Genomic DNA, 26,762 nt, shown 5'->3' on the forward strand with positions numbered 1-26,762 from the left:
TGCCCTTAAAGAATCTATTTACAATAGGGGACTTGAAAAAGAGGGTTGATCGGGCAGCCGAAGGAAAGCAGAGATAGCTGCAAGATAACCTTTAAGAGTGCCCAAAGAAGAAAGTATATACAAGAGAACCTCTAAAAGAGGGGCAGAAAGGGGATCCACAGCCTTTGCTGTGGACCATGCCACAAACTTGTTCCATCTACAGGCATATAACCTTTTAGAGGTAGGACGCCTGGCTGCCAAGATGACATTACAGACTTCGGGTGAAAGGTCAAAAGCTGTCAACTGTCGCCGCTCAATCTCCACGAAAGGAGGTGAAGGCTGGACAGGTTCGGGTGAAAAACCGCCTACTGCGGCTACCGAAGATCACCCAAAGGGGCAGTCTGATTAGAGGATCGATGGCCATGCTCAGGAACTCTGGCACCAGACTCTTTGTGCCCAGTCAGAAGTCACAGGAATAACTTGGGCCCGGTCGTGCTTGAGCTTCTTCAGCACTCGGGGCAGAAATGGTACAGGCAGAAAGGCGTGCAGGAGGCCGCAACTCCACTCGTTACGCAAAGCGACACGGAGAGAGTGCCACCCTGGAAACTCCAACTCGCAGAACTGCTGACTCTGCGCGTTCCCTTCGGTGGCGAACAGATCTAAAAAAAGGCTCTCCACACCGCTGAACAAGACCTTGCACCACCTCAGAGTGAAGACGCCATTCGTGATCTACCAGGCACAGACGCTGAGTTTGTCCGCCCTGGCTTTTAGAGAACCTGCCAGGTGTTTAACCACCACTGTCATGCCCTGATGTTCCAGCCATATCCAGAGGCGAAGAGTCTCTTGGCATAGGGTCCCCGACCCCATCCCGCCCAGTTTGTTGCAGTACCAAATAGCGTTGTTGTCTGAACGCCTGCACCACTTTCCCTTTGAGAGAGGGATGGAATGCTTACAGTGCAAGGCAGATTGCCTGGGGCATCAACAGGTTGATATGGAACCCTGACTATGCCGGAGACCAGACACTTCTAATCTCCGCCTCTCTCAGATTGCTGCCCCATCCCATGAGTGATGCATGTCACCACTGTTAGATCTGGTTGGGGTAGGGAGAGGGATCTGCCTTTGACCCAAACCTGGTTGGTTAGCCTCCACTGCAGTTGTTGTGCAGTTTCCTCTGAGATCTGGACGTAGTCAGAAAGGTTCCCCTGATGCTGCGCCCACTAGAACTTCAGGTCCTATTGCAGAGCCTGCATATGCCATCTGGCATGATCCACCAGAAGGATGCAGGAGGCCATGAGGCCGAGCAGCCTCAGGGTCAGTCTCACCGAAATCCGGGATAGAGGCTGAAACATTGGTATCATAGCCCAAATATCTTGGGCTCACTCCCCAGGAGGATAGGCCCAAAACTGCACTGTGTCAAGAATAGCTCAGATAAAATGAAGCATCTGAGAGGGAGTCGGTGTGACTTCGGCACGTTGATAGTGAACACAAGCGAGTGCAGGAGGTCTGCTGTAGTTTAAAGGTGGGAAAACGTCAGTCAGGGGCGGGCCCGCCTTCAACAGCCAGTCGTCAATGTAGGGGAAGACTGGAACCCCAGATCTGTGCAGATGAGCTGCGACCACCACCATCACCTATGTAAACATCCGAGAGGCACTGGTAAGGCCAAAGGCATGTACAGTGAACTGAAAATGCTTGTTGCCTACCATGGAACATAGGTGGTGTCTGTGGGCTGGCAAGACAGGAACAGGGAAATGGGCATCTTGCAAGTCCAGCGCCACCATCCAGTCTCCAGTGTCGAGGGTAGACAGGGCCTGAGACAACATGAGCATTTTGAACTTCTCCTTCTGGAGGAAGTGGTTGAGGGCCCGGAGGTCTAGAATAGGACGTAGGCCGTTGTCCTTCTTGGGCACCAGAAAGTAGCAGGAATAGCAGCCATGACCTACTTCTGGCCATGGGATCCGCTCAATAGCTCCCTTGGCCAAGAGAGCTGAGACTTCCTGGGGAGAAGCACCAAACGATCCTCAGACATGTGGTTGAAAGACGGTGGCATGGAGGGAGGGGTAGGCTCGAAGGGGAGGGAGTAGCCCCTTCAGAGTATTTGCAAAACCCACTTGTCCGATGTGAGGGATTGCCAGTGAGCGAGGTGTTGTCGACTCCTGCAGTCCACTGGCCGTTGATGGGCCTGAAATGTCAGATAAGGAGGGTTTGGAGGCTGCGGTGGGGGGAAAGGGTGGACTGGTCAGCCCACTGGCTCCCAGACCCACGATGTCGCTTGGTCCCACGGCCACACAGAGGCTGGGCAGCTTGCGTGAAATCGGTGGCTAGGTTGGGGCGGACGGACGTGGTTGTCGCCCCTTCAGTAGCCACGAAACTGACGAAAAGCACACTGGAGTGGTTGGGAAGGCGCAGTGAGGCCCAAAGATCTGGCCCTAGCCCTAGAATCTTTAAAGAGCTCGAGCGCGGAGTCTGCTTTGTTGCCAAAAAGATGACGGCCGTCAAAGGGCATGTCCAGCAAAGTTGACTGATATATCCCAAAAAGTCAGATATCCTCAACCAGGCGTAGTGCCTAAGGGCTACCGACGTGGCAATCGTTCTGTCCAGTGAGCCGGTGGTATCCAGCCCAAATCGGATTGTGAATTTGGTTGAGTCTCTCCCATCCGCCACTGCATGGGAGAGAACGGCTCGGGCCTCCTACAGGCACTGAGGCAGCAACCGAACAACCGTATCCCAGATGGTGTGGGAGTATTGGCTCAAGCTGGAGAGAGAGAACATAAGCTTCCCAAGGGGATCCAGCTTCTTGGATTCCCTATCTGGAGGAGCAGAAGGGAAAGCAACCATTGAATAAGAGGCTTGGAACACCAAGTTCTTGTGGAAGGGTGTAGGGTGAGGAAAACTGGTTCGGCCAGGGCCGGGCAATGGCGGCGTTGCAATTTTACTTTCCACAGAAGCCTCTGTGCTGGGCTGGGATCAAGTGCCTAGGAGGACCTCAGTGATGGCTTTGTTGAAGGGCAGAGGAGGATGCTGCAGGCTGAAGCACCTCTGTCAGGAGATTAGTCCTGACTGCCACTGAAGGGAGCTCAAGGCCCAAGACCTCGGCTGCCCTTCCTCCAACACAGCGTAGAACGCTCCCTTCTCCGTAACCATGGTATGGGGAGAAAACATGCCAAGGTTTGGGGAAGTGTCCAAACCACTGTTGTCACCCAGGTCCTCTCTCCAGTCCGGTTCTGCCAGCTGGTCTGCTGAAGGGTCCAGTGACCCCTCCCGGTCCTCAACACCAACTTCTGGGCGATAGGGAACATCAGGGATGAACTGGGGAACAAATGTACCCCCCAGCGTTGGTTCCCGGTCCATCTCAGGGGTGAGGATGGGGACTGCGCTGGCTGGAGCATGGCCGGCGACAGGGCGTTGTCGCCAGTCAAGTGAGATCGGCCGGCATTGATCTGGATCCAGGACTGGATCCGCGAGGGCCCTCTGGGGCCAGAACCACTGGCATCAAAGGCCCAGGGCCCGACCAGCTCAGTGGGGCCAGAAGGTGCATCAGTGGAGTAGGGCTTCCCAAATACGAGGTGGAGGGCCTCATAGAACTTGCAGAGTTGTGCAGGGGATGCTCTGGCTTCTGGATATGGGGGGGAAGCACAGAGTCGTTGTAGGAAGGTGGATATCTGACTATGGTTGCCCCCAACTTTTTGCCTGGTGTTTTGCTGGTTTTTCAACTTAGTTGACCTGGGACCCTGCTATTCAGGACCCCAGGCCCACTGCTCTCTCTGTAAAATGGATTCCATGTACCTTAGGTACATACCTAATTGGATACTGAGTCGTCTTATCAGTCCCTGTACAGTGTACCTTAGGTACCCAGGGCATAGGTGTACCCAGGGCCTACCAGGGGCTGCAGCATGTATTATGCCACCCCTGGCTGGCCATCCAAATCTGACACAACTGGCTGCACGACAGCTGGGGCAAGGTGGTGTAATCACCCTTTGCTTTAGATATAGTATTCCTATATCTAACCCTAAAATGGACACATATATTCCTATCAGTCACTCCTATGGCAGGCCTTATCAATCCTGAAGGCAGAGTGCTTGGAATTATGTGAGATGGGGCTCTGGCATGAGCTGAGCCCATTTGCAGCTTGCGGAACGAAGTCCTAATAGCTGTTCCATGATAACGCGTACCATATACTCTTAAGTCCATTATAATCCTTGCGGATATTTGCCAACTTTGGTATCGCTTTATCAAAACATGTCGAGTAGGGTTGTCATACGAATTGGAATACTAACCCCTCGCCAATTCTGGCGACGGGGTTAGCATTCCACCCTTCTAGAGGGACACGACATGTATGTAACTGTGAACCCCGGTTACAGTTAACTCGAGCCTCAGCATCACAAAATGGATGCTGCCACCACAGACACAAGTCTGACCTCCTGCTGCTGGGAGTCCTTCCAGCGAGGAGAGCTCGGACAAAGGGTTTCCTGTCAGGGGCGGTGCTAGCACCATCCCAGACAGGGTTTTGTGTATCCCAGGTAGGCAGGGCTGAGAGGAAGGTGACTGCAAGTGGCACCCCGGTGCTCACTGTGCATATGCCGGCTCAAACCAGTTCCAGGGGCACCCCAGCCCCTGAGCTGGGGAAAGTCCGGACAAGGGAGAGGGGTGTAACCACCCCCCTCCTGGTCCCACCCATGGGCAGGACCTAGTCGCGTGCCAGCCCCTTTTCTTAGAATAAAGGTAGGAGCGGGCCCCCTTCCCAGATTAGATCATCTTGAATCTTGAACTACTTTCCACGAAAGGTACTCTTGACTTTCTTTGAAGACTCTCCCTTGTGGCTAAGGAGTAGCCACCCTGCACCCGCAGGCACCACCTAAGCATCGCGGTTTGCTGCACGTCCATCCTCCGGATCAAGACTGACCAGCTCGACGAGACCCGGATTCCCTGGCATCTCTGACCTCTACCTGCATCATCAGCCCAGCTGAGATTCGTGGGTGCGACGAAACCTGAGGGATCGGTCATCTTCAAAACCTGCACGACGCTTAACCAGCACGACCTCCGAGGGACCCTCGAGTGAGTGCACGTGGGTTTGAGAAGCCCCAACCCAGAGCGGCTCCAGCACCGAAGTCCAGCCCCCCAGCATCCCCGAGATCTGCTTGGGGCCCTTCTGCTCTCCGCTGCTTGCCACGCTGTCCGGTCACTTGCCCGTTGGCTAGTGGCCCTCCTGACGACGTACCACGACGATTTCACCGCTGGTCTGGTTGCTCCAGACTGGCCCTTGCTCGCCTCCAAAAGAGGAGCACCCCGGACCCTCCTGGCCCACTCCAGACGCCATCTTGACTCCACCGTGTGGGCTTGCCTTTGCCAAGGTTTGTTGCCCCCATCTTGGGTCCAGCATCGCCGACAGCAGACACCTCCGTGGGACAGCTCGCACCTCCAGCCTGGTCGCCGACAACACCTCCTTGCCGCTGTGACTGCAGAGTCCAGCGTCGCCCACTCACCTGGTCGAGGTGACTTCATCCGGTGCCTTCCTGGTGCCCACACAATCACTGGCTAGTGATTAAGAACTGAGTCCCCTCTGCTTTCAGGTCGTCTCCATCACCGATCCAGGCTTGGATCACACCGAACATCTTCACTGGTCGCCTGCCAGCAACAACTTCTTTCAGGCTCCATAGACTACAACGAGGATTCCCGACGTCTTTTGAACCCTATGCAGCCGCAGCCCCTGGGCTAGGTAACCCGAGCATTTCGGTGCTCCAACGCAGGTTCACTATCCAAGTGTCCAGATGCTTTTTCGTTTTAAGTCTACCTAGTTGGATTCGTCCGAAAACAGTAACTTTAGAAATACTAGCCTCCATAGACTTTGTCCCGCATCCCGCGTGAGAGTGCACACTCTGCACCCGATCTCCCTAGGCCTCCTGCTCCTAACCTTAGTGTTTAGTAGTGTAATCCTAGCGATCCTGAAGCCTCTGGATCTTGTTACTTACCTGCTAGTATTTCGCATTCCACTTTTATTGTATATGGTTTTTCGTGCCCCTCGGGCATTTGTGTAAATTGTGCAACTTGAAGTATTTGCGTAAGAGTTTTGTATTGTGCTTAGCTCCCTGACTCGTAAAGAGTTCAGGGTAGACTTGTTATAAATAAATATACTTTCTTTTTCATAACAACTTGTGTGGTGTCCTTTCACTTGGTGTTCAAGGGGTATATGTGATGGTAAAACAGCAGGCTTAACACGCCCTCTAGAGTTTAGCCTAAAGACTGCTTTTGTCCACGCTACTAGGATAGCTGGTCTATAAGGTTGACTTACGACCAATCATCAATAAGGGTCGTTTGTTATGATACACAGTGATCACTAGAATAGTGAGCACTATATATCAGGCCAACTTCTCACAGTCGTCCCTAAAGTAGGCACCACAGACAGAGCCTTGATGCTCTGAATCCCGTGTTGCGTAAGCTGATCAACGGGGAGAAGGCGAAGAGCGCTGGTGCGTCTTCACCTTCTTCCTCTTGGACTTGCCCAAAGACCTCGAAGACTTGGAGTACAACGAGGTGTGGGAACTCAGCGAGCGGCCTTGAGACCTTCCACTCGAACGTGACCAGGAATGACACAGAGCCGTCTGCTGGGCCACCAATAACTTTTGGGACCGCTTCCACAAAGACTTTGGATTCATGGCCCGGCAGTCTGAGCACGACTTCGGGTCATGGTCGCACTCAAGACACCAAATACGCATGAGGTGCGGATCTGTCACAGACATCAGCTTGTGACAGGAGTCGCAAGGCTTGAAACCGGTCCAGAGTTGAGACATCCCTCGCGCACCAGGAGTCGATAGACACAAAAAAGAAGTTGACGAAACATTGAAAAAGGTTAGTCAAAAAATTACTAAGGGGTAGGTGTCTGTGGATCTGCGCTATGCAGGCACGGAAAAAGAAAGAAATGAAGACAGCATGCAAGGCGACTGAGTAGGTAACGCAACGTCATCCCGCCGACCACAACGCAGAGTCGACCGACGCCACCTACCGATGCGCAGGGGTACTGCTAAGGGGAAAAATTCCAGATCCAGTCCGATACCCGAGGGTAATTCTAAGGTAAGGAATCTACAACTGTGTTGTTCAGATATATCTTTTAAATGTTATTTTTTTTAAAACACCTGTGGAAATCAGCAGAGTGAGTGTCTTATTAGGCTTAGGATGTTCTCATTCACCACATAATTCTGATGCATGCAATTTTACCATTTGCATACCACTTACTATGCCTGGTCACTCCAAAAAGCAAGAGGTCAACCGACTAAGTACCTTTTTAGGCCATGGTCAAAAGCGTGCTGCTTTAGCTGTGATCTAGTAGTAGTGGGCGTGGATGTCCTGCAGAAGGATCTTACATATGGTAAACAATTTTCACAGGCTGCATATACACGTCAGAATAACTCAGAGTTCGAGCTCATTACGACCAGACACTGGAAACAGACAAGCCTTTATTGCTTTTAAAATTCTAGGTAACTTATGATTATCTTTGTGCTTACCAAGAGCATGTTCCAAAGCTTGCATGTCTGGCTACAGAAAAATCCTCCACTATTGGAGGAATTTCAGCAAAGGGAAGAGGCAGGAGAAGAGCTGTTCTGGATCGGAGGTTTTTCTTTGGACTGTATAGTTGGAGTTTGGAGTGTATGAAGATTGGTACTGTCTGGTGTATGACTCAGTGGGCACTGCACCATCTTCTTCTGACAAGTGAAAGGCCTTGAGGGCTAGGGTAAGAACATGCCTTCTGCTTAGGTTCAAGGCTTACTGGCTGGAGCAGTCTGAAATCTTTGGAGGTTGCTAATTTGTTGCTAGGAAAACTATTGGAAAGTCCATCGGCAAAATCAAGGTATCATAGCAACAGTATCCTATGTGAAAGGACTAAGCAAAGGTTAATAGGATCTAATATTCTCAATGTATAGAAAGTGCCTGGACACAAACATGGGTTTTGCTTGAGAGCCTGTTTTCACTGAGGATTTTCACTTTCGTTTTGTGGCGATCCCATTTTTACAATCCAAAGCGGTTTAAGTTTATAATTTTGCCACAATCTTCAGTATGGTATCTCAGTAGTTCAGTTTAAGCTGTTCCACTTCCAATATTCTACAGCCACAAGACATTCACGGAGTTCAGAGATCTTAAAGCCAGAGGTTTTTACACCAGTTTTCAGATGATCTGGAAATTATCAACGGAATTGAAGATGGAAAGCTTAAAAGAGTTTAAAAGATGTTGCGTTGAGACAGGTATACTTTAAAGAAAAAGCCAACTATTGGAGGTTTGAGGGGGACTTCTACCATAAATGTGAATAGAATTGAGCAGAACATCTTCTGCATCGTTGGATCTTCACCGAGATCATGAACATTAGACTAGAGTAGCAACCTTAACACAGCTCTTTAGTAGCTCTTGGGCATATACCGCTTTAAAAAAAACTGTTTTCATAAGTCAATATGCATGGAATGTAATGTGCCTGAGTTATCATCCGAAAAGGTGTTTCAACACAGCAGGAAAACACTAAAATGAACTCTAGTATCAGAGTCAAGATAGAAGTGCCTCATAATAGAGTGAACCAATTTCCAGATGGCTGCCTTACGTTTATCTGTTAAAGAACTATTTCTCATAACGCTGTAGTAACCATTTTACCCCTAGTTAAATGAGATTTGGTATCGCTTTATCAAAACATGTCGAGTAAGGTGTCATACGAGTTGGAATACTAACCCCTCGCCAATTCTGGCGACGGGGTTAGCATTCCACCCTTCTAGAGGGACACGACATGTATGTAACTGTGAACCCCGGTTAAAGTTAACTCGAGCCTCAGCATCACACAATGGATGCTGCCACCACAGACACAAGTCTGACCTCCTGCTGCTGGGTGCGCTTCCAGCGAGGAGAGCTCGGACAAAGGGTTTCCTGTCAGGGGCGGTGCTAGCACCATCCCAGACAGGGTTTTGTGTATCCCAGGTAGGCTGGGCTGAGAGGAAGGTGACTGCAAGTGGCACCCCGGTGCTCACTGTGCATATGCCGGCTCAAACCAGTTCCAGGGGCACCCCAGCCCCTGAGCTGGGGAGAGACCGGACAAAGGAGAGGGGTGTAACCACCCCCCTCCTAGTCCCACCCATGGGCAGGACCTAGTCGCGTGCCAGCCCCTTTTCTTAGGATAAAGGTAGGAGCGGGCTCCCTTCCCAAATTAGATAATCTTGAATCTTGAACTACTTTCCACGAAAGGAACTCTTGACTTTCTCTGAAGACTCTCCCTTGTGGCTAAGGAGTAGCCACCCTGCACCCGCAGGCACCACCTAAGCATCGCAGTTTGCTGCACGTCCATCCTCCGGATCAAGACTGACCAGCTAGACGAGACCCGGATTCCCTGGCATCTCTGACCTCTACCTGCATCATCCGCCCAGCTGAGATTCGTGGGTGTGACGAGACCCGAGGGACCGGCCATCTTCAAAACCTGCACGACGCTTAACCAGTACGACCTCCGAGGGATCCTCGAGTGAGTGCACAGGGGTTTGAGAAGCCCGACCAAAGCAGCTCCAGCACCAAAGTCCAGCCCCCCAGCATCCACGAGATCTGCGTGGGGCCCTTCTGCTCTTCTGCTGCTTGCCAAGTTGTCCGGTCACTTGCCCGTTGGCCAGTGACCCTCCTGACGACGTACCACGACGTTTTCAACGCTGGTCTGGTTGCTCCAGACTGGCCCTTGCTCCCTTCCAAAAGAGGAGCACCCCGGACCCTCCCGGTCCACTCCAGACGCCATCTTGACTCCACCGCGTGGGCTTTCCTTTGCCAAGGCTTGTTGCTCCAATCCTGGTTCCAGCATCGCCGACAGCAGACACCCTCGTGGGACAGCTCGCACCTCTAGCCTGGTCGCCGACAACACCTCCTGGCCCGTGTGGCTGCAGAGTCCAGCGTCGCCCACTCACCTGATCGCGTTGACCTCATCCGGTGCCATCCTGGTGCCCACACAATCACTGGCTAGTGATTAAGAACTGAGTCCCCTCTGCTTTCAGGTCGTCTCCATCACCGATCCAGGCTTGGATCACACCGAACATCTTTACTGGTCGCCTGCCAGCAACAACTTCTTTCAGGCTCCATAGACTACAACAAGGATTCCCGACGTCTTTTGAACCCTATGCAGCCGCAGCCCCATGGCTAGGTAACTCGAGCATTTCGGTGCTCCAACGCAGGTTCACTATCCAAGTGTCCAGATCCTTTTTCGTTTTAAGTCTACCTAGTCGGATTCGTCCGAAAACAGTAACTTTAGAAATACTGGCCTCCATAGACTTTGTCCCGCATCCCGCGTGAGAGTGCACACTCTGCACCCGATCTCCCTAGGCCTCCTGCTCCTAACCTTAGAGTTCAGTAGTGTTGTCCTAGCGATCCTGAAGCCTCTGGATTGAGTTACTCACCTGCTAGTATTTCGCATTCCACTTTTAGTGTATATGGTTTTTCGTGCCCCTCGGGCATTTGTGTAAATTGTGCAACTTGAAGTATTTTCGTAAGAGTTTTGTATTGTGCTTAGCTCCCTGACTCAAAGAGTTCAGGGTAGACTTGTTATAAATAAATATACTTTATTTTCATAACAACTTGTGTGGTGTCCTTTCACTTGGTGTTCAAGGGGTATATGTGATGGTAAAACAGCTGGCTTAACAAGCCCTCTAGAGTTTAGCCTAAAGACTGCTTTTGTCCACGCTACTAGGATAGCTGGTCTATAAGGTTGACTTACAACCAATCATCAATAAGGGTCGTTTGGTATGATACACAGTGATCACTAGAAATGTGAGCACTATATATCAGGCCAACTTCTCACAAGCATGAATCAGGCAGGTCTTACGGTGGTCATTCAGGCCGCAGACATTCCATGTCCAACAGACTATGTCATCCATAAGGGGGCAGGGCAGGAAGCTGCACCTCGTGGCTTGGACAGCAGGCTGCGCAGACCAACATTGCGCACGCTTGGGGCGAGGGAGACAAAGGGCTGCGGGGTGTAGCGCTAGCGAATAGCAATGCAGGTGAATAAAAACCACTCCTGAAAAGTGCCAACTACAGAACAGCATGAGACAAGTGCGTGAGTGACTGGCTGGCCGGCATGGCTTAGAGGGCAAAGCGCAGGGGCAGTAGACGAGCGCCCCACGTACTAGACCCCAGGGGGGCGTGACCCATGAAGGGAGAGGAGTGCTAGGGAAGTATCGAATGGAGCTGCAAAGCATAACCAGTGAGGGCAACCAGGAATAAACAGAAAACATTGTGCTGTGTAAGAGTCGAAACAATACCAGATGCAAAGTGATGGCAACTGGCAACGGTGTAGTGCGAAAGACGCAATGCAGTGTTAGAGCAAATTGCGAATTTAAGGAGACTTGCGACAATGCTGTGCAGAGGGTACAGTACAGTATCAAAAACCAAACAAGAGAATCCAACATCCAAGCCACCGCCCCTCCTGAAACCAACCCCACCATCCCAAACAAGAAGAAACCCAACCATCCCGCGCCCACACCAACCCGGGGGCCCACCACTAGGAGGGGGTAACGCAAATTGAACAATGGGAATCATCCCGGTGAGGGCATGGCATGACTCGGCGAACACCACTGCAAAGTAGCAGGGTGGCCAAGCTTGAGTGAAGTAGCGACATCTGAGACAGTTCTCGAGTGAAGCAAGAAGAAAACATTGTCCGCACAATTAGTCATTATCACTTAAGCGGCCGGCAGCTTCGTATGGGGACTTGGAAGAGGATGATCTGGATTCTTTCTCAAGACACTTGGCAAAAGCAAGGGCCTCTCGCGAATCAGGAAAGACTAGAGTCTTGGAACCCTGTCGGACCCTCAGCTTCTCCGGATAGGCCAAGGAGTATGAGACCTCATGTTTCTGGAGGATGCACTTGGCCAGCAGAAACTCCCTCCTAGTGGCTTGAACAGTCAGGGTGTAGTCCGGATAAAAAGAAAGGGTGTTACCCTGGTGCGTGATGGCGCCCTTATCGCATGCCGTCCGGCGAATGGCATTGCGATCTCGGAAGTTCAGGATCTTCGCCACAATGGGACGGGGGGCGCAGGAGGGCAGACCAGGGCCAGGACGCGGGCCAAGGGAGCGGTGGGCGCGCTCCACGACAAAGAATTAAGATAGGACATCCCAGAAGATTTCCTTGATGAGTTGCTCGACAAAGACCTCCATCTTGGAGATGTTGGTTGACTTGGGAAGGCCCGTGATGCGGAGGTTGCTCAGACGGGAGCGGGCCTCCAAATCTTCATTCTTCTCCCGAAAGACGGCCAAGACCTTATCCATCTGAAGTAGCTTCTGCCTGTCCTGGGTAGCCGTGTCCTCGGCGTCAAAGATCCTGGATTCCACATGGAGAAGTCTGTTGTCATGTGAGTCATCACGAGCCTTCACGGAGTCGAGGCGAGCGGATAGCTGATCAAGCTGGGAAACTATGCCAGTGCTAGTCGACTTGACCTCAAGCATTATTGCCTTTAGATCGTCATCTCGGCTCGGGGGGATCCATCAGTGGAGCGGAGTCGGCTCCGTGAGAGCCCGCGCCGTCTTGATGTGAGGATCTCCGGAGATCAAAGGCAATCTTGGGCTGCTTTGAGTCAGATTTCCCCATAGCGATGCACAGTCCGGGTGGACGCCAATACACACAGGAAGAGGAGATAGCCGGCGAAGCAGGATGATTAGCAAGCGGTTAGCGGCCAGTAACGTAGAGTCCGTCCGGGGGCACGATCCAGGAGACCGGAGGGAGGCAGCACCAACAGGCCTGCAGGTACGACCCCCCCAGTACAACACGGGTCGTAGTCGGCAGCAGGGGGTGGATGAGAGGAGCCTGCAGAACGGTCTTCTGCCCAGCCGCCACCAGGAAAGAGAATGGAGAAACCTGGGACACAGCGTGGTGTGAGGCTACCAGGACGCCCCACTGAGTCAAATGGGACAGCGCACGGTCTGAGGGAGCGACATGCACCAGTTGTAGGCAGGAGAGGGGCCATGGCTTGCGGGCCCAGGAACACACCAGCAGGCCGTGAGACGTCACACTAGAGCCCCTGATAGAGGTGAGGCAGAGGCAGGTGAGGCAGAGGCAGGTGGGGTGGGCCCCCGGGGGCTGCCCCGAATCCCCAATAGCCACCAAGAGTCAGCGCACAGGGGAGCCAGACCACGGGGCCCCACGCAACCAGGATGACCCACAAAGCTCAGCAGCAGAGTACCGAGGCACCACCAGGTCAATAAGGCCCGTCCCCGGGCAGGAGAATCCACTGCGGATGGGAACACAGGGGCGATGCAAGGGGGGAGCAGCAACCGTCTCTCCGCCTCACCCCCAGGAGCAGGTCTCGGAGCTGGAAGCAGCAGGCGAGCCTCAGCTAGGCACAGGCGAGGAGGCGCCCAGGGCGGCGTGGTAGCAATGTCAGGCGGGTCCCGCAACGTCAAACAGCAGGTTCCAGGCAGTGGGCAGCGGCTGGCACGCACCAGGGGGGAAGCACCAGCGGAGGAAACAAGGGGGGCGTGCCACCCCCACGCAAGGCCGGGGAGGAGCAGTAGGCCGCAGCGTCACCAGACGAGGCCGCACAGCAAGCGGCCCGACGTCGCCGGTAAACCCCCCCCCCAGCAAATGCGAGACTCACCGTGGTGTCCAACACCCGGTCCACAGCATCTGCGCCTCAGCGCAGCAGACCGGCAGGAAACAGCAGCACCCACTGAGGCACAGGCGGCACCCCGGCACAGGAGATCGGCGCCAGCCACGAGAAGAGTATCTCAGCCGGGGAGGCACGCAGAGGCACCCAAGTGTGACAGGTAGGTAGGCAGGATTTTCCCAGATAAAAGCGCTTGACCGACAGAGCCCACTTAGAGTGCGGCCATCTTGCAGCCGGCCAAGCCACGCCCCCCATCATCCTGTACATAGTTAGTTTAGAATTCTGTATATCAATATTGCAATTACCGTAACTACTCATAACCATAGAAAACATGTGCTTTTGTAACAAAGAAAAAAGGAAGGAGGGATGCAAAGAGGACTCACCGTTACTGGATGTTTCTTAGCACGCCTTCTCCCACCGCTATCTCCCTCTCCGTGGCTGCTTCCTAGCAGTAATGCCTGGTGAAGGTGTGCGTAGATCTCCAAGTCGCTACCCTACAGATATCCTGGATCGGCACTCCCACAAACAAAGCAGTAGAGGTGGACACTGCTCTCATTGAATGTTCACAAACTTGTGCGTTCAGAGGCTTTCCAGCAGCTTGGTGACAATATCCTATTGCACTGGAGATCTATCTGGCAATCCCACGTTTTGATAAAGGGAAGCCTTTACTGGGTGCGCTGAAAGCGGCAAAAAGCTGTGAAGACTTGCGGAAGGGTTTACTCTTTTATAAATAGAATTTGAGACATCGCTGGACGTCAAGCGAATGAAGAACTCTTTCCGCAGCTGTTGTTGGTTTAGGAAAGAAATGTTTTAGAACTAATGGCTCATTCAAATGAGTCAGTTGGCACTTTTGGGATACATTTTGGATTAGTTCTGAGAATCATCATGTGCTCTTTAAATTGCAAGAAAGGGTCTTGAATTGTGAGAGCCTGCAACTACCCCACTCTTCTGGCCGAAGTGAGCGCGACGAGAAGTGCCACCTTCCACAATAGGAATTTAAGATCTGCCCTGTTTATCGGCTCGAAGGGCTGCTTTATTAATTGTGAAAGGACTATGTTCAAATGCCAAAGAGGTGGTGGAGACTTTATTGGAGGAAAAACTCTGAACAATCCCTTCATGAATTGTTTAACAATCCTTGCCGACCATAAGGACGGTCCAGAGGAAGTCCTTCTGTAGCGTGATATTGCAGCTACATGTACTTTTAGAGATGCATGAGCCAAACTAGACTTCGCCAAAAGTAAGATGTATGGAATAATCTCATGAGGTGCCGAATTCAAAGGATGAATGTTATTTCTTTGACCCCCATAACAGAATCTCTTCCACTTCATTCTGTAGTTTTTTTCGTACTATCCGCTCTGGCCTTAGAAAGGATGTTTTTACATTCCTTCAAGATGTTCAGATGTTGAAACTCACAGTGCTCAGGAACCAGGCCGCTAAGCGCAAGGATTTCGGGTCAGGATGGAGCACTTGTCCCTGGGACATCATCTGAAGCGATGGTATTGGCTGGAGGCGAATCGGATGGACCTACGACAGCAGCAGAAGCTCCGTGAACCAGTGTTGTCTGGGCCACCATGGGGCTTTCAAGATCATCCTGCACGGTTCTTTCTTATCTTCACAAGCTCTCGCGGCAGTAGGGGAATTGGAGGAAAGGCATAGCAAAGACGTCTGACCATGCCATCAAAAACACATTCCCCCAAGATCCCCGTTGGGGAAGCCAGCTTGCTAAGAACCAGCATTTCCGGTTCTCCGCTGTTGCGAAGAGGTCTACTGTCTACTGCTGTCAAGGATCCCTTGATCGATCTCCCACTCGTGGCAGGTAGAGTTGAGTCTGCTGAGAGTATCTGCTTTGAAGATTTGGTCCCCTGGAAGATGTTTTCCTGTTATGGATATCCTGTGTTGCAGCGCCCATTCCCATATCCTCTGGGCCTCTTGAGACAGGGAGAGTGATCTTGTTCCTCCCTGCTTGTTTAAGTAGTGCATTGCAGTTGTGTTGTCCGTTCTTAACACAGATGACCTTCTTATCCTTTGTAGGAAAGCTAGCAATACCAAGTGGACTGCTCTGAGATCTAGTAAGTTGATGTGCAGTTGTTGCTCGTGCAACTTCCAGTAGCCGCTGACTTGGGGGTCTTGAAGGAACGCTCCCCATCCTTCTAGGGATGCATCTGTAGTCACTATCAATGGGACTGGCCCTATAAGGAATAAAAGACCCTGCGAGACGTTCCATTTTCGGGTCCACCATGTCGCCGCTTGAACCATGACCGGCGTTACTTCGACTAGATCCTCGAAGGATCTCTCCGCCTGATGCCATTGTAGATCTAGTTGCTCTTGCAAAGGACGCATCCTTAGCCTGCAATAAGGCACGAGGGGAATGGAAGATGAAATTGTTCCCAGCAATGACTTGTACTTGCGTACTGAATGACACTTTCTTTTTGCAAAGTCGGGGAAGAGAGATATAATTCTCAGCTGCCTTTCTTTGGAGGGGAACACCTTTTTTCTCTCCGTATCCAGTATTGCCCCCAAGAAAGTGATGTTCTTTGTTGGTTGAAGTGATGATTTTTCCTTGTTTAAAGTCAGACCTAAATTGGCAAACATCTCCAAGCAAGTCGCTGTTGATGATCGGGCCAATTCTGCTGTAGGTGCCTTGACCAACCAGTCGTCGAGGTAAGGAAATACTTGGTGTTTCTGTTTCTTTAAAACAGCCGCCACTGCGGCCAGGCATTTCAAAAAAATTCTTGGGGCCGATTTCAGGCCGAACGCCAGTACCTTGAATTGGTAATGTTCTCCGGCTACCATGAACCGAAGGTACTACCTGTGGGAAGGAAGGATGGGTATATGAAAGTACGCATCCTGCAGGTCTAATGTTGTCATATGATCTCCTGAGTAATAGTAGAAGGATGTCTTGAAGAGAAAACATTCTGAAAGATTGCTTCTTGAGATAGGTGTTTAGGGATCTGAGGTCTAGAATCGGACACCATTGAAGAATGTTTTACTGGACTAGAAAAAATCTGGAGTAAAACCCCCTTCCCCTCTGGGAGTTTGGCACTGGTTGTATTGCTCCCTTTCGGAGCATTGTCTGAATCTTATTTCACATTTGATGTAAATGCTTGACCTCCTGATGCACCGGCGGTGTACGAGGGGGCGTCTGTAGAAGTTCTAGAGTGTGGCCGAATTGAATAATGTTGAGGATCCATTGGTCCGTATTTATCTGTTGCCAATTTCGAAAATAATGAGCAACCTTTCCACCCAGGGGAACGTGATATCAGAGGAGTAGGTGTAGCCGGAATTTGAAGGTTATCATTGTCGTCGGGTGTTGTCTTCCCCCATACGATTTCCTTTACCTCTCAGAGCAGATTTCGTGTAGCCTCGTGACTGGCACTGTGAATATTGCTGACGGTAGGGCTGAGATGAGGTTGAGTAAGAGGAATATCGTCCTTGTTGGTATCCTGGTTTGTAAGATGAATGGCCTCTAACCTTAGAGCCTCGAAAAGGAACTTTCCTGTATTGTAGAGTTCCCAATGACTTAGCTGCATCCGTATCTTTTTTGATACTCTGCAGCGCCTCATCTATATGCTTGCCAAACAAATCTTCACCGTTGAAAGGAAGGTCCAAGATCTTATTTTGGACCTCTGGTCTAAACGCTGTTGCTCTTAACCATCCTTGTCGGCGTAGTACCGCTGCTCCTCGTAGAAATCTGAATGCTGTGGTCGCTATGTCCATAGCGCAATCTATGACTTCAGCCAAAGTCCTCTTCCCCCTCTTGCAGAATTTTTCTGGCTTCTTGTCTCTCCGCCTCCGGTACGCGGTCTATGTAAGGCGAAAGGTCGCACCGCATTTGCCTATCGAACCTCCCCAGAATGACCAGGGCATTCGCAGCTCTGACTAACAGGGTAGACATAAAGGAAAATCTCTTCCCCACATTGCCCAATCTCCTACGCTCTCTGTCCGGAGGCGTCGGAATAGGAGCCGACGGATTTCTTGACTTTTGTTGAGCCACTAGGGTAATAACGGAGTCCGGCTTGGGATGACCCCTAAAGACAAGCTGGAGCATTTGAAGGCGCTTAATATTTCTTATCCAGTCTGGCGACCACTGGAGTCACTGTAGCTGGTGTTTCCATGAATTTCAGGCCTTCCTCCCAAAGATGACTGACAATCTGTAAGGACCGAACTGTTCTACGATAGTGTTCCTTGAAATCACACAAGAAACATTCTGCTTTATCCTCTGCCATGGTAAGTGTGAATCTTTTTATGGTTCTCTCATCAGGTTATGAAAACCACCTATGTCCTCCGGTGGAGAATCAAAAGGTTTCGGTGAAGGAGAAGAAGGCGACAGAATGAGATAATCGTCCCACTCTCTGCTAGAGTTTGTGATCTCTCCTTCCTCCTGGTCATCATCTGTGGTCCCGGGTTCTTGTTGAGATCTCGGTGGTGGAGCTCTAGGAATAGGCTCCGGTAAGATCTCCCACCTACGCACTGGTGTCCTAGGTACAGAGCGTGGTTGAGACGTAGCCACAGGAACTTCCCTAGAGGCCTGAGGTACAGGATATCTCCTCTTATAATCCTCCAACATGCACTGCAGATCTTTAAACAAAGAAGATGGCACACTCGCCATCTCCTCTTGATATTCCTGGCGGTACTGTTGCAGGGGACGATCTTGAAATTCTTCATATTCGTCCTGTGAGTCCTCCTCTTGGTATTTCACCTGCAACTGGGACGGGCTACTAGCATAACCAAAAGGACCGCCATCACCTTCATCTCCCTCCGAATCTTCCTCTTGCAAAAGGTGAGATGGTACCAGAGGCGACACTTACTTGGAGATGTAATTTCTGGTGTAATTGTACTCTTCCAGGCCAAAAATCTATTTTCTGGGGTTTTTTCCCTCGTCGGCGAGCCCGTCGACACCGACGATATCATCGTCGTCGACGTTGCCGTTACCACCGTTGTCGACGTTGCTGTTACCACCGTCATAGTCGTAGCCGTCGACTATCCCGTGGTCACTGCCGTCGTCGACAACTTGGTTGTAGCCGTAGTCGATGCCATCGTCGTAGGTCTTGGCATCGACACTGTCGTCGACGGTGGTACTGTCGGCGGTGATAAAGCTTTTGAAGTAGCTTTTACCTCAGATATCGTTGAAGACGTTGTTTTCTTCATCGACGCTCCCGTCGACAATGCAGATCTTTCCACTTTTTCCTCAGAAGGTGTGGAGGATCGTTTCTTGACCGTAATCTTGACCTTTGGGGGAGATTTTGAGGGCTCTGAAGTAGTTTTCTTGGTATGTTTTACCCCCGAAGCATGACCCTTCTCCTTTTCTTTGCCTGAAGGAGATTTCGAGGGACTGCTCCCAGAAGACCCTGGGGTGGTCTTTTTAAGGGCCTTCTCAAGTCTCTCACCTGAGGTATGAGCCTGAGGAGATATGCTTCTTCTCCGAGATCTGCTGGAAGAAGAGTCCTCCTCACTGTCACTAGATACGACTTCCTTCCTGGCTTTAATCTTTTGAAGTTATAGTAAAAGCCTTCCTTCACGATCCCTCAAAGTTTTATTGGAAAAGGTACGACATACCTTGCAATCCTTTGCCTGATGGTCTGGATAAAGGCAGTAGATGCAGTCTTTATGAGGGTCGTCTGTATAGAGCCATTTCTTAGAGCAGGTGCCACAAGCTCTAAATAATCCTTTTTTCTCCTTGTCAGCCATGGTAGAAGAAGGAGAAATAGTATGAAGTACTTCAAATAATTAAATCTGGATAAGGAATAAACCTCAGAATCAATCTGAAATTAATATAACTGAAGAGTTTGAGCAGAGCTCAAAGGAGACTCCCTAGCAGAACGTGCAGTGGAAAATCTGAGGAGCAAAAAGTTCTCTCAGTTCTAGAGGGTGAGGAGCTCTGATTGGTTCAGGGAAAAGTTTGGTCTCTTTTACATAACAAGGGTTATGTAAAAGGAAAATGGGCATAGGCTTCTTTTCAGTTTGCTATACTACTAAGTATTGCTTTTTTATGTACCGGAGACTCCCGTCTCAACGACGGGGAATGATTCAGGCATGTTAATCTATGAAAGCTCCAATACTGGAGTAACAAGTGGTGACAAAGAACCGATCTGGAGTGGACTGGGGCGCCCCCCCAGGGACACGTGCCACGTCCAAGAGCCTCCAAACCTTCCTGGCAAGGAACAGTAGCTACACAATAGCAAACAAATACCCCACATAGGGTACGTCACATCCCTATAAAAGCAAGGGACACCTCTTGAGACAAGCTCATAGGCAGAGGTCAAAAGAAACACAAACAGCTGGCCCAGCTGCAGCAAAGTAAGGGAAAAACCTCTGGCTGAACAGCCATACATCCTTTCTGGGACTAACCTCTTGGACCCAGAGACAGAAAAACAGTGACAACACCGTCACACAAAAACACAGATTCGCCATAGGAGATTAAAACCCAGGATCTCAATGAAATCCTGAAAAGAGACGCTGGACTGCTGATTCGGCATGGTCGTCAAACAAATGGGCCCCATCAAAGGGCAAACCTCCGAGTTGCTTCGGAATATTTTTGGGGAAACTGCTATTGCATAGCCAAGCTTGGCAAAGCAGTGCAACTGAGCTGGCCAGAGCTCGACACACTGAGCAAGTGGTGTCCATGGCTGACCGGATGGTGAACTGCGCCATGTCGCGGCAATCCCGAACAAGCTGGAGCAGGTCAGCACGAGGGCCCTCCGGCAAAGAGGGAAGGAGTAGCTCGAGGGAGTCCAAAAGGGCAGAAGTAGCCCGAGCAAACACGCAGATCGTGTTTAGGGATCGAAGGCCGGAGCTGGTGGACGCAAACACATTGCGCCTGACTCCAACCATTAAGACTCCAGAGTGGGCGGAAGCAACGGCGGAGGAGAGGAAGAAAGCCCAGCCTGGACTAACATTCCATGAGCCCTAGGATGAAGGGGCAAACAGGCAGGGTCATCTAGAGCCGGTAGGTGGCGGTGCGCCACAGCACGAGCCACGGGGTCACCAGACGAGGGTCTGGCCTAAGTCCCCAGAAGGACATCATATGATGATATGTCAAAGGGCAAAAAAGGCTCCACATCCACGAGACCCGGTGAAGAAGATCCAACAAAGGATCCGAAGCCAGGGAGAGAGAGGGCGGCGGCATTTGTAAGACATGTGCAGCCCAACTAACTGCCCTCGTAAAGTCAACTCTGGCCTTTTGTGGCAATCCTAGGGGAAGACAGCAAGTCATCCGTTGGGGAGGGTTGCAGGCTAATCCGTCCTCCCAACAACAGAGGCCCTGCAGCGAAATGAGCCTGCCAGTGCCCCGTGGGATTTTGATCCGTGGCACATGGGAACACCTGTGTGGGCGGGGAGCCCACGGGTCACGTTCTCCGACCGAGGGTACAACCGGGGAATGATCCGGCAGATTGGCGCTGATGGCCTCCAAGAGGGCTCGTACACCCGGTATCGGGCAGGCGTTGATTCGACCTCCACCAAGGCCTGAGCCTGCAGGGAGGAACGAAGTCGACTCGGAGTCGAACTCTGCGCTGCAGCCACATTCAGCGACGACGCAGGAAGCCCAGCAGAACCTTAGACGTGTCAGGAGGGCTAGACGTCAGAGTAGGATGCCCATCCGGGCCGTGTACAGACGTCGCAGCAACTCCAGGATCGGAGTCGAGACACTGGGTCGGCTCCGATGGCGAACCCACCGCCGAACCTCCGACCTGTGTGAGGCCCGAAGGAGCGCCAGGGAGAGGCGGTGACCCAAAGATGGCCAGCAGAGCCCTGGAATAGGCTTCCATCTGGGTCCGAGTAGCCCCAGCACCAGGAAATAGTGGATAGGCAGGGGTCGACTCCTAAGGGCTCGCATCCGGTGAAGACCGAGAGCAGGGGCCACCAGCAGCACGCTTGTGCGAGGTTGACGACCTCATTGACTTCTTCCGTTACTTCCCCGAGGCAGGCGAACGACGTCCATGTGAACGACTCCGGGATCTGTCCCGAGCAGAGACCTCATCGTGGGAGGAAGAACTGCACCTTTTGGAGCCCTCCACTGGGGACAGAAGCTGGCGCCAAGAGGACTCTGACCGGGACATCCGGGCAGACAAAAGTTTTAATCGCCGTTCCAGCAGGGAATTCAGCGTCAGCTGCCAGCAGGCGTCGCATTCGGCGGAGTCGTGGTGCTCGCCCAAGCACCACATATAGATCTCGTGTGGATCCGTCGCCGACATCTGCTGCGAACAGGACGCACACGATTTGAAGCCCGCAGGCATTGGCACACTGTTCCAGACACGAAAGGCGTCGCAAAGGCCTGAAAACAGGCCAGAGGAACCGCTTAACTTCGGATCCACGTTGGGACATGGAAAAAAGAAAACTGACGTCAGCATGCCGAGGGGGTCTTACATGGCTCCTTTGACGTTGCTTTTGTGGACGACGTCAGGACGGACGGAGCAAGGCGACACCGCACCCCGGCGTGCAAAGGTACTGCTGGGGAAAAAGTTTTCCGGATCCAGTCTGAAGCCTGAGGATATTCTATGGTAAGGAATCTATGGCTAGATGTCTCTATCAGATAGTCTTTCTGCCCCTCTCCTATAGGGCCGTTTAACCCGAATCTGACCCTTAAGGAGGGAAAAAACACAAATCACCAGGTTTTCTTAAGCAAATACTATGGGGGGGGGGGGGGGGGGGGGTTGAGGAGGAGTGGCTTCCTGGGTATGGGTTAGTGTTTCTCCCTCAACAGGAGCTCCATTAGATTCTCTGCCACCAATATTGGCTAGGGGTGTTCACTCCCAATATGACCCCCACTGGCCACTAGTGTATTTTTAGGGTAGACTAGTTTCTCTGGGGTGGGGGAGGCCTCCCTGAGATGGTCCTATGCCTTCCTCCCACTGGGGCCCCATGTGGTTTCTGCCCACCCCTGCCGGGGGCAGAAGAGTGTCTTCACCCTAATCTAACCCGCAGAGGGGCAGACAGTACACTAGACACTAGGGAGTTTTTGTCTGTAGTTTTATTTTGGGTGGGGGAGGCTTCCCCTGGAGCATGGGCCGATGCTAACCTCCACCCAGGATCATATTAGTCTTCTTGGGGGGTGGGTAAGGGCGGGGGGGGGGGGGCGTGGGGGGAGGGAGAGGGGTCCACCTCCAATTTGCCCGCTGAGGTGGCAGAGAGCACACTAGATGTCAGGGATATATTTTATTGTGGAAAAAATATAGTGTGTGGGTGAACCACCCTGGTGTTGGGCCTATATTCCGGCCCTAAAACCCTAACAGTTTTTCTGCCCACTTGGTGCATAGATCCCCATTTTCTGGTACAGGCACCAGCCCAGCCACACAAATACGGTACCTTGGGGGAATGGTGGAAGAGGGCACATTTGTGGCATCCTGCAGATTCCAGAACTTCCCATCACAGAAATGTGAGGAAAAAGTATGTTTTTACCCAGTTTAAGGTTTGCAAGAGGCTCTGGGTAAAAAAAGGAGCTGATCAGTCACGCAAGTCACACCACCCTGCACTCCCCTGGACGTCTAGCTTCACAAATGTGAAGATTTTGTAGGTTGCCCTAGGTGCTAGCTAAGCTAGAGTGCAAAGTAAACAGCCAACAACATTGCACATAAGGGTAAATTTTGGTAAAAAAATTCGATCTGTTCATGTTGTGTATTGGGTATTTTCCTGTCACGGGTGCTAGGCCCACCCACACAAATGAGGTATTATTGTTATTGGGAGACATCAGGGAATGCTGAGTGGTAGAAAATGTGTGGCGTCCTGCAGATTCCAGAACTTTCCCTCACAGAAATTCAGAAAAATGTGTGTTTTTATGAACTGTTTGAGTTTTGCAAGGGTGTCTGGGTACAAACACCTCACTACAATCACGGAAGTCACACCTTTCTGGTACCCCCGAGGTGTCTAGTTTTCAGAAATGTCAGGTGGGTATGGCATGCTTCCCCGGTGGCGGCTTGGATTTTGCCGACTAAAATATGATGACTCCAGGTCTCACGGTGGGGGGGGGGGCATTGTGTTGCAGGTGCTAGGTCCAACCTCAAAACTGGGGTACCATTTTTATCAAGAGATGTGTGGGAACACAGAACAGTAGAACATTTGATTTTACCATTTGAAGTTCTTTTTCATATAGGCCTTCCAAATTTAGGCTACTGCGCAAGAAAGAAGACATTTTGCAAAATGTCCTCTCAACTAAGTTAGTATGGGTACCCTCAAGTTCAGAGATGTACAAATTACTACTGCTTCTAAAAGCAGCATCTGGTGTACATTTCCGAAATATGGGTTTCTTTCATGCCTATTTTTCACTCTATATTTTACCATAAGAGTTACTCATCACATGATGTACAAAGAAAAACCATTGTAAGATGTAGTTTAGTTGTTTGCTCTGCATATTTGTTTCTTGGAGAACCTAGAAATCCTATACATTTCCCCTCCCCCCCCCCCATGACCAGAATAATCTAGCAAATATATCAGTGTATTTTTATATATTTTTTTATTTTAAATAAGGAATTGCAATGAAAAGTTACGGATGAAAACATTGTCACAAATGGCTGCTTTTTTACTCATTTGTGATATTTTTTATTTCAACAATTAGTTTCTTTGGGAAAACCTTGAGGGATCTATACAAAATGCCCTCTAGCTGAATTCAGAAATGTGTTTACATTTTCGAAATCTATAGCTTTCCGGGATCACCTATGGGTTTCAGACCTGTCTCCACCATAAAGTGGAAGTAGGTTGAAAGTACACAAAGTAAGAAAAAATGGACTACCTCTTAGAAAAAATGTGCAAGCAGTGGTTTTTGATTCAGCTCTACTCCTGCAAAGATACAGCAAGACAACAATTATGAAACCAAAATAAAAGTAGACCTTAGTAGAGCCATCCTCTATGTACAAAATGTATAGAAAAATTCAACATCACTCACCTGCGACCACATTCTGAATATTTTGCAACATTTTTTAATATTAAGGCAGCTGTTAATCGGATGTGTTTAGTTATTGGTCCCTCTTTTTCATCCTTTATTAAGGGAAAACAAACAAATGAAAAGGAACTTGGTAAATAGGTATCACGTTTTAAAAATAAATGCATCAAATTGCTGTCTCAAAACCAGACTGTAGCTGGTAACTTGAAGTGCTGTTCAGGTATAAGCTCTACTTACTGTGAAATCTCTAAAAACAAGGTTTCTTGATCCCCTTCGTAGTGCCATCAAAGCTGCACTAGGATGATTCACAATCGCCTTTTGTGTCCTTGGAGTCGAAGAACCACCCGCTGGACAAGAGTGCCTTTTTTAAGATAGAAATTGGACAGATTAAAAGTATATTCTAAAGTTATCAAATTAAAAAAAAAAACTTTTTTGCAATTTTAATAGAAAAACAAATTAACATTCATATGTTTATTTTCTTTCTTTTTTGCATTTAATTATTTACTTTAAATGGCACTACAAACTAAACTTTAGCTGTTTGTAAACTCTATATATCCCAGATGCTACTATTTCCTAATTTACTGTTCTCTTGACCAACCTCAGAGGATAGAAAGTTGCTGAATCTGCCTTGCCAGGATTGAAACTCAAGACCGAAGATTGCTGAACCTATTAGCACTGAATGCTCAGCTCATTCAGTCATTCTCCCAACTTCATGCAAATGTACACAGAGCTCATGGGTAAACAGTTACAGGGGGCTAGGTGTAGGGCATGAGTGAATGAATTTAAAATTTATACAGCACACTGCCACTCTCAATGGAGCACCCTGGCGCTAAAGTTGAATCTGACACTAACAAGGCAGGGAGGATGAGATGGAAAAATAGCTAAATAAGGGAACAGAGTGCATTATGTATCTTGAAGAGCTAGGTCTTCAAGAGCTTTCTGAATGGAGCTTCAGATTCTGTGAAACACAAAGGGCTGGGGAGTTGGTTCCATGCCTTGGATCCGAGAACCGAAGAGGATTTGCCGCGGGGAGGGGTTCTCTACCTGTTTACTTCTATAGGTGCATAAAGTCACAAATTATAACATAACCAGTGCATAATGGTAAAACCACTGCAAGAAGAAAAGGATATCAAAATGGGATTTTATTTAGATTTGATAATATAATACATGAACAGTATTTCAGTATACCTATCCAAACACATCCCACAACACATTCACTCAAACCTCAAACATACCTTCCCATATACTCGCATTCTCACTAACCCTGGGCATAGTTTTACGCTACGCTAACAGAGCATATGTAGTTTGTACTAATAGGCACTCCGCAAATTGCATGTAGTACAGTACAAAAACTGTGCTTAATCGTAGCCCCAGTTGCCCTGCCACGCTTTCCACATCACCATATTGGTGCCTACCGTACACCTGATAACAGAAGCATCTATCTCAACAACAGCAACCAATAAATGGCTTAGCGTTTGTACCCTTCGACCGGCTTCTTTATGAAATACATTCAGCGTTCAACTGGTGTTAAGGCACAACGTTTGCATATCTCGGCCAATATTTCCTTTTAACTGTATAAGCGTTTGTCTCATTGTTAAGTCACATCCCACAGTTTTTTTCTAGCACCCTGAAGGTGACGCCCACATTGGGGTTCAACACCGAAACACGCGTCAGCGCTGGATTTCACTTGTTGGAATATGTTCTAACAGAAAAAAATCCCCCATATGTTTTTCAACAATAATTCATGAAAACCTGTCTATATTGATTACTTTATTATGTCATTGACTGTTAATGATTCCTTTAGTTGGATTTGATTCTTACATCTTGAGGCACATCTATGTTTCTTGGTTAGGCCTCATGAGCAATCTTGGATTTTTATGGGGTGTTTACATCAATGTACATAATGATTGTTTTTGAGTAAATGTCAGATATTGTTAGGCGTGTGAGAATGCAAGTATATGGGAAGGTATGTTTGAGGTTTGAGTGAATGTGTTGTGGGTTGTGTTTGGATAGGTATACTGAAATAATGTTCATTTATTATACTAGCAATCTAAATAAAAGCCCTTTTTGATATCCTTTGTTTCTTGCAGTGGTTTCACCATTATGCACTGGTCAAGTTATTATAATTTGTGACTTTATGCACCTATAAAAGTAAACGGGCAGAGAACCCCTTCCTCTGAGTAAACTTTGTATTTTCCTGTTGGTCTCTACCTTAATTCTAATCAGGGGCCCCTCTGTCTGAGTGGTTATTACAATAGTCGAGCCTGGAAGTGAAGAGGGCAAAAGTGTATGTTTTCCTGGCAGCTAGTAAAGAC

The 26,762-nt window shown here is 49.8% G+C and overlaps 1 protein-coding gene across 2 annotated transcripts in view; it reads right to left on the reverse strand.

The window, feature by feature from the left end:
• ARID2 (AT-rich interaction domain 2) overlaps positions 1 to 26,762 on the reverse strand; it is a 1,159,914-nt gene that overhangs the window by 39,225 nt on the left and 1,093,927 nt on the right. Inside the window, exons 19-20 of one of the 2 annotated variants that reach the window (XM_086919090.1) lie at positions 24,685 to 24,808; positions 24,451 to 24,542 (exon numbers count right to left, since the gene is read on the reverse strand). In XM_086919090.1, the coding sequence (XP_086775216.1) occupies positions 24,451 to 24,542; positions 24,685 to 24,808 (216 nt within the window). Of the gene's footprint in view, positions 1 to 24,446; positions 24,543 to 24,684; positions 24,809 to 26,762 lie in introns of those variants that run through there. The other variant, XM_086919091.1, reaches the window with a different exon arrangement.

Source organism: Lissotriton vulgaris, chromosome 1_1, assembly GCF_964263255.1.
Source record: "Lissotriton vulgaris chromosome 1_1, aLisVul1.2, whole genome shotgun sequence".
In the NCBI taxonomy this organism is placed as follows: domain Eukaryota; kingdom Metazoa; phylum Chordata; class Amphibia; order Caudata; family Salamandridae; genus Lissotriton; species Lissotriton vulgaris.